Raw genomic sequence first — 13,797 nt, 5'->3', positions numbered from 1 at the left:
CCCCATTAACGGGAAGGAAAACCTCCGTCAGAACCGGGCTCAGTATGAACGGTCATCTGCCTCGACCGACTGGGGGTTACAGAAGAAATTGAATCTTTTCACCGGGGCCAAGGGGCCATACACATCTCCTGCAAAAAAAAAGACCCCAAATTTCCGTAGGACATAATGCAGAGAGGGAAGCGCCATTCTCTCGGCAAACGCCAAACTTCACACATCTCCGTTGCTCTAAAGGCCTGTTGCGCCGTGCTTTGCACCACCACATCCAACGCTTTGGATTGCACTCCGTGATGTAGGATTTCAATGCAGCTGCTCGGCTATCAAAAGCCATTCCCTGAAAAAAAAAATCTTTACGCACTGTTCCTCAGCTAATCTGAAAGCCACATGACGTCTGGGGGTCGGTATCTAGTGACTCTGCAGAAAATGGTCAGTGCTGCTTGGTATCTGTGATTTTATGTGGTCTACCACTTCAGGGGGGAGTTTCTGCATTCTGAGGGTCTTAGATGTTTGTTAAAGAGCAATATACTAAAAGCATCACAGAGATAAACGAAAACAACAAAATGAAAACCAATAAGCAGGCCAGGGATAAGATAGTGGGGAAGTTAAACGGTTTGTTTATGTCCAAGACCCAAAGCTTTTGTTCAATCCATCGTCTGAAAGGAAAACTACAAGGCAGCGCTGCAAACCTAGCAAGAGATGATCAGCCTGATAGGTGGAGCACGGAGAGCAAGGAGAAGAGCCAAGACGGCCATAGTAACTCTGGATTACTATGGCTCTAATATATATATATATATATATATATATATATATATATATATATATATATATATATATATATATATATATATATATATATATATTAGAATGCTTGTGTATCAGATCGGTAAATGTGAAACAAAAACACATCTGGTTAATCCCAGTACTTGTCTTCTTCTGAGTTTTTGATTTAATGCTCGTCATTCCACATCAGTAGATTTTAAATAATTCATTTAATGAAATAACAAGCTATCAAAAGAGTGGAAAAAAATGCATGTTAGGCAATACATATTTTTCATGCAGTACTTTGGAAAGACATTGGACGTACATCTGTGAGTGTGTTCAGCGATTGTGGCAGCTAACGTAGATCCATGAGAAACAGATGCCAAAGAGAGCCCACTGTGGGACATTTTTATTCAGGAAGGCCTCATACAGATGTCTTCATGTCTGTAATATAAACTCCCCTCCCTGTTCACAGGCTCTGTTATCTCTCCAGTTTGGCCTAGGGCTGCAGACACCAGCTGGAAGCTCTCACATCAGCTGTCAAGTTGCAAAAAGAGCAAATTGTTCTTTGCACTTTTGGGACCTATTTTTCTTAAGACATTAATCTCTGTAATTTGAAGAGCAGCGCAATCTTGACAGCTTCCATTTGTTGCACCATTCCTTGGGGTAAATAAAATAACTTGGGAGTCCTTTCAGTTATTCAACGCAAAGAGAGAAAGTCTGTTTGGATTTGGCAATACTTAGGCAATTTGTTTATATCCTCACATGCCTTTTTCACCAAGGTGAAAATCTTGGCGAAATTCAAGCCCATCTTAGTTTCATAAGTGGGTTTGAAATGTAGCCCAGTGAAGAAATGCTTAAATTACAATGTGTTGCCTTCTGAAGGGATTTATTTTAGGGCTGACCAAAGGTCATCAGGTTCCCCTCTTATGAGAGGAAGTGAGCTACAGCGCTGAAAATAAAAAAAAAAGACATTGTTTTACACAATGCCAGAAAAAAACCCCAAATTTTGCTTCTGTTTTTCTATCTGCCACTCACATTAGAAGCTTTGTGATGAAATACAGCTTCATTTAATCACAACAACTTAAATATGAGCTTAAACACGTAGGAGCTTGCCTTGATTGATCTAATTTTATCACTGATAAAAGGTGATTGTTGTGTAATGATAATCCTGTGTGGATTAACAGATTACTGGCAGCCAGGGTTCAAAAGCCACTCCATGCCACTGCAGAGTCTTAAGAAGCTCAAAGTGTCGTTATTTTAAAAGAGGAAATAAGGTTATCAGACTAATCAGCCTCATGTACAGCAGAAAAAAAGATCCTATTTCTAGTTTTGACTAAATATTGTTCTAATGTTGTTTGATTATGTTGTTAGCGCTGTAGTGAAGCCTGGCTTTCTCCGATTTAACCTTTTACCTTCAGGAACAGCGTTTCCTCCGGGTTCCTTCAAAATGTCCCCGTAGAGCCGTATGTCCATTTAACACAGCGTCCTATTCCTGCAGGGAAAATGCTCTGCATTTCAAAAATATGGGAACCATGTGACCGTGCTGTGTTGTAATGATCAGTAGGTTTTGCGTCAATGCCTGCCATTGCATATCAGTGCAAAAAAAATGTTACTTTCAATACGAATTGCTGATGGTGTCAGAAGTTGATCGTGAATCTGCCTTTTATTTAATGAAATGGCTGAATGTGGAAACCGCCTCAGTCATGAGATTTTATGGCTAAAGTGATAGCTTATTGACAACTTTGAGATATCTCTCTGAGTCCAAAGAGGGAGTTTTAGGGAAAAAAAAGTCAATCTGATTGTCAAATGAAATGTAGCTCTTGTGTTACTCCAACTCAATTTCTGATTGGCTGACCAGCCCCTCTTGGCATCTCCTCTCCACGAATTGACGCCTCTGCAGCGCTTTGCCGCGGGGGACACAAAAACAACCGCCGGGTTCCTTCAACCAGGACTGGCCGAGGAGGACCGATCAACCATTTCAGATCCGGGTGCTGTAAATATGTTTTTGTTTTGTTTTGCCGTCGTATGTTTGCCCGTTTTTGTCAAACATTCCTGTAAGATTTTGAAAGAAATGGCAGAACAGCGACATCAGAGTACGGTGCTCCTTTTCGGTTCTGTTGTTGGAGAATGTAGAGCTGGAAGATGGCGGATGAAGGCCAGTTCTGAACCTCGGCTCTGTCTCTCTTTTATCAAAGCTTCTGAGACACTGACAAAGTTTTCATACTTTCTTTTTCCCTTTCATCTCATAAGCTCTTAATAAATTTTAGATTTGAATCAATTTTATGAACATCTTACACTTTTATGCACTTATTTTAAAACCTTTGCCTGTTAGTTACTAATCTGCAGTGAAGTTTGTATTGTTTGTCTTAGCTGGTTAGCATTAATATTTGTCATTTGTGTGTTTTTTGCTAAATTAATCTTTAGCAGTCAAATAGTAGTTTGATTAATTCCTGATTTCTTGACGATTAGATCTTGTTGATTAAGAATATTTTCTTCAGTTTAAGTATTTATCATGGTTTGACTCTGAATAAATCTGTATCCTGAGAAATATACAGAAATTTGCTGATCTTTCTTTAAAAGTGCAACACAGATAATTCAATAGAAAGGTCAATAATCTTTCCTTCAGGCCGATTTTGTTTGATAAATTGGGAGGCTAAGCGGTTTATGGAAATGACTGTGATTGAACATATTTTAATATGCCTGTGCAACCTAAAACATGAAGCCACAAAAAACTGTACTCACTGTAACAAATATCAAGTACCTTTATTACAAGCTTTCATACAAACACACCTTACACTTGCAAAAACCCGAGAGCTCCAAAATGTCTGGTTTCAAAGAAGATACTGCCTAAACAGATTTATGTGTTACAGATAAATATAGTCTGCTGTAACTGCATTACAGTGCATTAATAATTGTGTTGTTTTAGGTAGCAAACTGGATACAAACATAGAATATTAACCCTTTTTCAGTGTAAGCTATATTCCAAGAAACAATCTGATTTTGAAATGCCCATAAATCAATAGCCCTGAGTAACATTTGGTACAGGTAGTTCCTCTCGTAGTTCCATTGAATGACAGAAGGTCCTTCTTTGGTTTTTGTTTTAGTCAAAAAGTAATTTTGCACTCAAAAGTTCTGTTGTTCTCCTCACTGTGCCTAAGAAAACACAAATAAACTGTTGCAGATGTAAGTAAGTAAGTAAGTAAGTATGTAAGTCCCTTTTTCGCCACAAGCCAAACGTGCAGAGATACGACTTTTCAGCTTTAAACCTTTCTGTTGTGATTTTGTTTCTGGAGCATCAGAAACAAGTGAAAACACTATAAAGGCATCTGGCAGATGCTACATGCTGCAGAGGGGAAAATCAGGGAGTAAACACCGTTCAGGCGTAACAATATGGTCACCTGCTGAGTGTTGTGCTGATCCCCCTTTGGCAGCCAATACAGCTCATCGAGGCATGAACTCCTCCAGACTCACAAAGCTGTGCTGTGGTACCCTGCAGATCCGTTCTGCCCAACAAGGATTGGTCTTTTTTTCTCCAGTACATCTCTAAGGTTCAGCACCTCAAGCTTGTTGGGAAAAGGTGTCAAAGTGACATCCTCATGGACGTCAGGATCCAAGGTTCCCCAGCAGAACATTGGCCAAACCATCACACAGCCTCCACTCACTGGCCTTCCTCCCATAGTGCATCCTGGTTCCATGCGCTCCTCAGGTAGGCAGCACACACATGCACCCAGGCATCTACATGGTGGAAAAGAACATGTTGTCTTCCTCTTTTCCTCTGAGGTCCACTTCTTGTGCTCACATGATCATCTTTGATGGTAGACATCATGGGGTCCGACAGGTCTGACTCCATACTAAGCAGCCCCAAACTCTACAGTCTGTCATTTACTCTGTATTCTGACACTTTTCTATCAGAACCAGCATTAACATCTACAATGTGAGCTACAGTAGGTCGTCTGTTGGATCAGACCACATGGGCCAGCCCATGTGGCTGCAGATCGGTAACACATCTCAAGAGCTGCCTTTTTGGGGACGCTCTAATCCAGCTACCACCATTTGGCCCTTGTCAAAGTCACCCAGATTCTAATTCTGGTCCATTTTCCACGTTTCTATGACATCGGCGACCTGGAAAAAAAAAAAAATCTTCTCGGCTAATATTTCCCAACCAGTAACAGGTACCGTGACGGAAAGATAATCAGTTCACTTAAGCTGCCAGGGGTCGTGATTTTGTGTCTGATTGGCATAAAGTTTAGGAACGACAAAGGAAAATGAAAATGGGGACAGTAAAGAATAATTTTGGTCTCTTCTGGTCCTCTTGACACAATGGTTAGATAACTGTGACACTAATTCATTTTCTCTGAAGGCATTTGATTGTATACGTCTGTTTTACAGTACAGGCTATAGGCTGTTTGTATTGCATTCGGATACCATAAAGCTTTTCACCAAACGAAGGCTTGTACGACCCCTAAACATATCTAGTGGGTCCCAGTTTCATTCGGAGCCAAAGTTCGGATCCGTTCCTGAGTTTTGTCAGATGCTCCCTCTGAGAGGTGTTTCGCAGTGACTTTCTGTCATGTTACAGAAATCCGAGTCAGTGTTATCCCACTGTTTTATTTATTTCCTGCATGGCCACATCACAGTGAAATTTTATCTGCCTGACTCAACGTTTGCTGGAGGACTTTTTGGACCCCTTGGATTTCTTCTCATGCTCTTTTTCCTGTTCTTGTCTCTTCTTCTCTCTCTTTTTCTCCTCCTTGGCCTCCTTGTACTTCCAGACGGGCGGCTCCAGGTAACCCTTCTGCCTCTTCTTCTTTTTCTCCTTTTTTGGTGTGGGCTCCCCAGACTTTGTCACTTCAATCTTAGGAATGCAGCCCGAGGGGAATATGCTGTTCCTGTGTGCCATGCTGCGGGGGATGAAGCTTCTCACGCTGCCTGACACCACGCTCTCCCTGCGCTCTGCCTCCTGGCAGCAGGATGTCAGAGAAACAGAGGTGGCGGACAGAACCGTCGGAGTCGCCGAGGCGATGGATCCGTTCCTGTGCGACACGGTGCTCTCCTCCAGCTCCTTACTGCTGTGCTTTTCAAGCAGCTCCGGCACGGCGAACCTTCTCTTGCCGATCTCAGGGGGACTGGTGGGACAGAGCGGCCGGGTGCCGGTGGCAACCAGGGGGCTGTGAATGCCCGTGGTTATCCGAACCATGTGGTCCATGACCCCGTTGTCTTGGGGGTCGTGTGGGAAGCTGAAGGTGAGGCTGTCTTTCAAGCGCTGCCTCAGCTTCTGACTGGTGGTTTTGGGGGCAGTGGCCTTTTCTACCAGTTGCTTCAGTTCAGGCCACTCAGGCTTGTACCTTTCACAGAACTGCTCGGCAACTGAGTGAGCCTGCAGGCGGCGTATCCTGTTCAGGGTCTCAAAGCGTCCAGTCCGAAGGACCCAGTCCTTAAGACCTCTGCCTTGGACCAGGTCCACAGCGTGCATGTCTGCACCTGTACAGCGAAAAGGATGGAAAACATGGGAAAGGTGTTGGAAAAAAAACATGAAAACGGGTCTAGAGGATGCATTAAAACTAGACAGCTTTTATCAGTGTAACAACACCACCATGTGGTTGGTTTTGACGTGCAGGCTGTTGTAAACTTCAGATACAGAGGCATCTACGCCCACTTTTTTCACTTTATAAAAACACTTTGTGATACACAAAAGTAAAGTAGTGCATAAATGTGAAGCAGAAGAAAAATGATACATGATTTTGCGTGTTTTTTTTTAAACGAAAAACCCTGAAAGGTGCAGTTTCCGTTTGTATTCAGTCCCCCTTGAGCTAATAATTAGCCACCTTTTGGTGTAATTACTGATGCAAAACATATAAAGGCTACTTCTCTGCAGGCTCTGCCCATCTACAGTCTGAAATTTTTGCCTTCTCTTCCTCCCAGAATAGCTTCAGCTCAGTCGGATTAAATTGAGAGCTTCTGTGAGCGCTGACTTTGATCCAAAACCATTCCAATATCGCTCTGGCTGCATGTTTGAAGCTTTTCTTTGGGCCACCTTGTTTCACCGTGGTGTGTTCAGGGTAAAATTTTTTGACAGAGCACAGTCTTCTGCATGTTTGCAGTGTTCCCTCCGTGGCTTTTTGTTGCAAACTTAAAACTGGAATTATTTTGGAGTTGTGTCCTGCTTTTTTCTATTTTTGGAGGATGCATTGAACAATGCATTAAAAATGCTAGAAGCTTTGGATATTGTTTTATATCCCAAACCTGCTTTTAAACAACTTTCTGTGTGGTCTTCATGAAACTGTTTTTTTCCACTAATGTTCTCTAACAACCCTCTGAGGCCTTCACATAATGACATGACGATATCATCAATCACACAGATGATCTCTACTGATCAGTTATGTGACTTCTGAAGGTAAATAGCTGCACTGGATTTTACTGAAGGGGAAAAAAATAAAAACAGAATGGCACGCCACACTTTTCAAATTTTCACTTGAGAAAAAAAAAGTTAAACTATTTTTGGTCCACTTTGTTGCTTTGCATTGGCCTGTCATCATAAATACCAACAAAATGCCTTCAGGTTTGTGGTGAAAAAAAGCAAAAAAGTCCAAGAGGATAAATACTTTTGCAAGAAATTGCACACAAAAGCAACAATCTACATTACTAAAGTTCATCCGAGCTCCACCATATGGTTAATTTATCTTAATATCATACATGAAGACAGTCCTAAGCTTATTTTTAAAACCGGAACAAGCCTCCACATGAACGATGGGGGATCAAAAATGTCCGGGATTTGCTGTGCATTTTTTATAATTTAAAGGAAGTTTTTGGATTACTATTCCCCATGCAAAACTTCTAATTAATGTATTTATTTTAAAATAGAATGCGGATGGAAATGTATTACTGTCCTATCCTAAATGTGTCTGTACAGATCAGACTGATCTAATCCCTGCAGCCTAGAAAGGGTGCTGTTAGGTCCCAGATCAGATAAACTTGTTCAACCTATGTGTCCCATTAAATATAGAATTAAAAATTTAGCTGTCTTTTATCATAGAGTGCGTATTTTGACTCTCCTATCGATTATAGCGAGAAGATTTCTTTGTTTTTATTCAGCCTGCTTAATTAAAGTCAATTTGGACTTTCTGCTCATCCAGTTCAGGCGTTGCTCGCGGTCACAGTCTGAATTGATCACATTTTTAAACTTACCGTGCATCAGCAGGGCAGACACACATTCCTCCCGGCCCTGTAGACCTGCCTTGATGAGGGCTGTGAAGCCGCGGGGGTCTCTGATCTCAGTCTCCACGCCAGAATAATAGTTCAGGATGTAGTTGAGGATGGTGATGAATCCTACGAGGAGAGACAAAAGGACGATTGTGTTTGTCCCCTCCGGTGACGTGGGTTAGAGTCGGGTGTTTTGGGAATTTTACACGTACCGGCCTGTGCGGCGATCATGAGGGCAGTGTTGCCATCGTTGTCTTGATGGTTGATGTCTATCAGTGGACATCTGTGCAGGAGCGTGACGATGTCTATAAAACCTCTGGACACAGCCAGCATCAGTCCGTTCTGGTGCAGGACAAAAAAAAAGATGAATAAAACATTTATCTTTTGACATATCATTGCAAAAGTAGTACATTTGCTCATTTATTCACCCTGCCATTGATGTCTAACTCCATAGCCTCCTCCTTGGTGACCCCTCTCTCCAGTATGCTGCGCAGGGATGTGGGATCGTTCCTTGCGCAGGCCTCGTACAGCGTTTTAGCTGGCTCCTTATAGATCGTTTCTCGGTTGTACTCGGGGAGCACCGAGTCGTCAGAGAGCACGCTCCCCGAGTCAGAATCATCGAGGAGGATCTCTTCGTCATCCGACGGGCCAGGACCCAGGTGTGGGTCATCGGACGCAGCCGCCATCGTGGCCCCTTCAGTCGGGGTTCACACCTGGGGGTCAGGGGCCAGGACAGACCACACATACCTTAAAAGAAAAGTCTATATAAGCTTCTTCTTTTTTTTTACTACATTAAAACAAAAACACAACATTTATCAAACATGAGCAATCTAACAAAAAGGAAGAGGGCATGCAAGAAGTCCTAAATGATGTTTTTCTCTTAGAGCTGTAGCAGAATATCTGGGGTTTCACTTACAGGTTGTTATTATCCTGCTCTCTTATGCTCTCTGTTTGTGATTAATTTGGCTTCTTTTTCACAGTCCTAGTTGATTTAAACTTTTTAACCCGTCTTCGCTTTGTGGCTGTCTTTCTGACTTTTAGATATGGACAGGTTTGGGCAAGTAGCCTGCCAAATCCCTTAATTAGCATGTTCACATGTCTTATCCATTCTGGGGAGTGTTTAGGAGAAATGGGTCTCCACATCACTTTATATTTATTCCCCAGAAAGTGGAAATTGATGGTTGCTTTAAATAAACATGTTATCTATGGTTGTGGTATTTATTTTTTTAATCAATGTATCTTAATGCAAATGCAAAACACAGATGTTCGTTAAGCGGGTTAAATCCTGTGTTTGCAAACAAAACTCTTATTATGTCAGTTAAAGCTAACAGAACACATGACCAGCAGAGGAAATTTAACCAATATGAAATTCTTAGCATCCTCCCTCTACGAAGCTCCAACTTTAGTCCATCAAAACGTCCTTCCTCCCTGGCAGGGCTGTTTTTGGACTGATTTCTATCTTTGTTTTCTCTAATTTGACCCTGATTCCTGCAGTGGAAACAGAGGGGAGGATTCCTGAAAAGGTTCCTGCAGCAGAAATTCACTTATAGACATGACAGGAAGTTCTGTAGTGTGACCTGAAATCTCTTACTATCTTTGGTCAAAGGATAAATGAGACAAAAGCTTCAATTACATTTATTTTATACAGTTGGCAGTGGTGGCAATAAGTGTCACACCTGCCAGGTATGTCTAGTAAATTATTTGTTAATGTGGGATTTTGTGTCTTCATCTATTATGTAATGGCTGCTAAAGTAATATGTATGCAACCTAAAAGTAGGATTGGGTGAGATTATAATTATAAGGCCTTTTACACATCGGTCCCTGTGATACCAAAGAAAAAAATGTGATGCCATATTAGGAACCAGTGACAGAGGCAATAACTATAAAAAAATATTAAATAAATCAAGAGGAACGACAGTAAAACTACAACACTACTACTACATCATTAAAAGGACGAAGTATTTACATGCAAATGACAATAAACAGGATGGTTAGACATAATAGAGAGCAGTAAACCAAATTTTAGTCCCAATTTAAAGGAGCCAGCAGTTTCTGAACATCTCAGGTAATGTGAAATGTGTTGCAGCCTCCATACAAACTGCATCGTGTAATAGTAATATTCATTCTGCTCGCTGCATCCTGGTATTTGGTGTTGATTTGCTCTTGTGCCCAGAATAGGCGCCCCACACCGCAAGGCTCACACCTACTATGTTAAATAGATCTGTTGACCCGAAGATATGATGGCTAAAGAGGATGAGGAGCTTTACCTCACTTTAGCCCTCCTGTCACAGCGGCTGATCTGTAAGGCTCTGATTTACACCAAATATAGTCTAATGTGCCTGTCTATTTTCCACGCAATGGGAATGAAAAGCATTTCTTCCTGAATGTAAACAAGCCCAGGGGTTGATGAGTTTAGGAGGACCCTGCCAGTCAAAGTACAGATCCAGAGAGTTCTGAGCTTAAACACGACAGCAGAAGCAAGAATGGAGGGAATAATGTGGACCCGAGGAAATTCATGTGTGAAAACGATGTGAATGAAGGCATAGCGGGAAAGGGTGGACTGGGATGAAAAAAGGCCATATGGGGCTGGAAGCAATGGGGGGGCCAGTTCAGAGACAGCATCTGTCATCGTTCCTTAACAGAGTCACACAGCTCTGCAGAACAAGACATGAGAATTCTTGATTTCATTTGCACAAGTCATCGGTTTTCTACCTGAAACGACACACATCACAAGCATTCGATGAAGGCAGTTGAGTATTCTGATGGAAAGTAAAGACATGCAAAGTCTTGCTGACTCAGTGCTTCATTGATAAACTTGAAAACACAGCAGGCATTTTTTTTTCAAACGAATGAATGAAAGTTTTGACTCGTCTGTCTGACTTTTGTGCAGGATAGAGATTTCCTCCGCTGGCGTTAAGAAGAGCATCTCTGGCCTCGACTCTAGACTCTAGGTAGAACTTCTCAGTGTCCGTAAAATCTCACAAGGACGTGCTTTTATTTCAACAGTTTATGTCCAGAAGGTTGGAGATAAAAAAAATCCCCATCCTTCTTTAACTCTTCCTCTGTGGCCTGAACTTCCCGCTGAGCAACAAAAGCTCACCTGTCTCCTTCTCCCGCATTGTAAATACGAACGCTCTCTGTGGCTCTTCCAATGCAAAATGCTGCCTAGACCAAGCGAAAATCGAAACTTCAGTAAAACTTTGAGATCTCACCCAAAAGAATCCCGCCATGGCTCAGTCCTCTTCTGCTCCTTGGTGAAGGTTTTATTTTGTCCTCATGGTGGTCAAACCATCTTCTCTCTGCTCTTGCCGCTTGTGCACAGCATCGACCGGTTACGGTGAGGTTCCCCAACCTGAGCTCCGCTTCAGCCTCCTCCCTCCATTTTTCTCCTGCCGGCCACTTAGGTTGCCTCACCAGCCCGGTCCCAACATAGACTCTGCTGCCCTAAGTCAGGCAACGTGCTCTCTCCCTCTCATCCTGATTATAGAAGATTTACGGATTAAGAGAAAGAAACAGACAGAAGCCAACCTTGCTCCCCTCTGCTCTCAGTTTGTTGAGTTATTCTGCTCTTTCTCTCATCTTCTTGGCTCCCTCGCAGACTCTGCCTGTCCACAGCTCTGAGCTGCCCGTCTGTTGTGTGACAGAAAACCTTGCTTGCTGCCCAAAAAAAAAGAAAAAAAAAGAAAAAAAAGAAAGAAGTGTTGTGACTGAATCACTAAGGCTATGTGTCTGCAAAAAAACACGGCTGAAGACCCCCCCCCCACCTACCAGAATAATACAGGTTTGTTCGTTGTAACGGGAGAAAGAATCTGGCTTCTGTTTTCTGATGAAAATCCATTTGCTGCGACAACAAAAACTCTCCTGACTGTTACTCAGCCAGAGGGCCTCAGTGGTAATTGCTCCCATAGCAAGACGGATGCAGTCTGTGTGCACACTGCAGAGTCCAGATCCTTACGTGATGCGAGGACGGCTTCTCTACATATTTTTCACTTAAACCGTTGGAGTTTCCTATTCGTTACACACTTCCTTTTTAAGCCATTAATGCACGTGAACTCACATTTTGAAATTTACTCTTTCTATGTGTGCTATCAACAGTCTTTGTGTTTCTGTGGCTTTCGTCCCGTATGAGGAGAGACGTTTTGCATTAACAGGTATATTCCCAACATAGATGACCTTTGCCTCACAAGTCACATTAAAAATATTAACCCTCATATTTAAAAGATACAAGGCCAAACTTAGTTGTAGGCTGTTATGCAACACCTTGTCTCCATTGGAGAGAAGCTGACAGCCCCCTGCTGATCAAAGTGGAGAATGCAACGCTCGGGCATGAGGCCTTTTTTATGCAAAGTGCACTCAAAGGCCACTTGATTGGGTGCGCCTTCTCAGTAGCTGGGCATCAGAATTAGGGAGGAAGAGGATTTAAGAGACTTTGAACGTGCCATAAAAAGGGGGGGAGATCTGAATCCTTCGGAAACTGCTGATCTGCTGGGATTTTCATGCGCAGCCAGCTGTCGTGTTTGCAAAGAATGATCAGATGACAGAAAAGTAGCAGCAGGTCATCCGAACGCACAATGCTTTAATCTGTGACACAGATGAGCTACAGCTTCAAAAGACGTTCTCGCTCTGAAACTCATGCTAGATTAGAACAGGAGCAGGAGCAGGAGAGGGCAGAGGAGTTGAAGTACCTTGGTGTTTGGGTCATGCGTGCCGGTAGGATGGAGCAGGGGATGGATAGAAGGTGAGTGTGTCATTTTCTCTGGATCTACATTGTGACCCTCACCAACAGTCATGAGTTATGGACCAGGACTGAAAGATCCAGAACCCGACAACAAGCGGCTGAAATGAGCTTCCTCTGTAGAGAGCGACTGGGCTCTCTACAGATCTTAAAATCTTAAATTTTCTTCAGGCTGCAGCTTTTGCCCCGTTTGAACGTTCCGTATTCAGACTTTTATGCATGTAGTATCATCACAAAATTAGACATTGATCATTGCGATTAACCTAGCTAATAAATAAATAAATAACAGCGTCAAATAATACTATACCACTATATAACCTTATGTGTTTACAGAGAGATGTTGTTGATCACAGCCGTTCAAAGGTGACAGGCTTCCACAGTTTAATTCCCCCAAATCCCACAGAAAGCTGCTGGCAATTTTCTTTACCAGAAAGCCGCCCTTTTGGCTGTGAACTGACGGATCGCATCTACGACATCACACCAAGTTGACCTGTTAGTCAAAGGGTGAAGATCTATGTTTAGACACAGGAGCCTTCGCCGGGTCCTCACTGATATGAAACACAGGAAGCGTGAAAAGAGGGGACGTCTGGGGGGCAAAGATTACAGCCCGAGGGACCAAAACAGAAATCTAAATTGTCCGGAAACATCCCAGATAGAAGGGAAGTTTGTTTGGCACAGCAGGGCGTGGTTTTGTTGGATTTTTTCTTATCCTTTTTTTTTCCTCTATAGAGCACTTTTTAGATTAACCAGAATAGGCAAGCCAGCCAACCAGACGAGGGCAGCATAGCTCATTCTTCACATTTTGTGTTTTTTCAATCGCAGAGCACAAAAGCTTTGGCTCCAATGTTCCCAGAAAAATAGCAACAGAACATTTGTGCACTTTAGAGGTCGCTTTGCTCTGGTACATGCCTAATTAAAGCCTGTCCTTTCAGGCTCTGGGCTGTATTCTCCCCATTCCTTTAAATTCCTCACAGAGACTTTCACTCCTCACTGTGAAAGGCTTCTCCCCAGATGCCCTGGTACCCAGCAGAAGTCAGCTGCGGAGCAAAAGAACGCGGAAAGAGGCTTGGGACAAAGTGAACTAAGTTTAGCCAGCTTAGTGA

The 13,797-nt window shown here is 42.6% G+C and overlaps 1 protein-coding gene across 2 annotated transcripts; it reads right to left on the bottom strand.

Moving 5' to 3' along the window:
* Positions 1–3,976: 3,976 nt before the first annotated feature.
* On the bottom strand, positions 3,977–11,595 carry ankrd33aa (ankyrin repeat domain 33Aa). Of its 2 annotated transcripts, none has more exons than XM_036137715.1 (5): positions 11,172–11,595; positions 8,388–8,706; positions 8,172–8,301; positions 7,945–8,085; positions 3,977–6,240 (listed from the first exon to the last, which is right to left on the bottom strand). In XM_036137715.1, the coding sequence occupies exons 2-5, from the start codon at positions 8,643–8,645 to the stop codon at positions 5,417–5,419; spliced, it is 1,353 nt and encodes a 450-aa protein (XP_035993608.1). In that variant the 5' UTR covers positions 8,646–8,706; positions 11,172–11,595; the 3' UTR covers positions 3,977–5,416. The 2 variants fall into 2 exon arrangements, with proteins under 2 accessions (XP_035993608.1, XP_012722006.3); XM_012866552.3 differs by having other exon boundaries at positions 8,388–8,672.
* Positions 11,596–13,797: the final 2,202 nt, after the last annotated feature.

The sequence above is a fragment of the Fundulus heteroclitus genome, chromosome 1 (genome assembly GCF_011125445.2).
Source record: "Fundulus heteroclitus isolate FHET01 chromosome 1, MU-UCD_Fhet_4.1, whole genome shotgun sequence".
Lineage (NCBI taxonomy): Eukaryota > Metazoa > Chordata > Actinopteri > Cyprinodontiformes > Fundulidae > Fundulus > Fundulus heteroclitus.
This window is presented reverse-complemented; position numbering and strand designations above follow the sequence as displayed.

Excerpts from the sequence above, each read along its gene's own strand:
- ankrd33aa (XM_036137715.1), bottom strand. The coding sequence starts at position 8,645 with ATGGCGGCTGCGTCCGATGACCCACACCTGGGTCCTGGCCCGTCGGAT. Across the intron at positions 8,086-8,171 it reads CATGATCGCCGCACAGGCCG|GATTCATCACCATCCTCAAC; the intron begins GTACGTGTAAAA and ends CTCTCCTCGTAG. Across the intron at positions 6,241-7,944 it reads GTCTGCCCTGCTGATGCACG|GTGCAGACATGCACGCTGTG; the intron begins GTAAGTTTAAAA and ends TTCGCTGTACAG.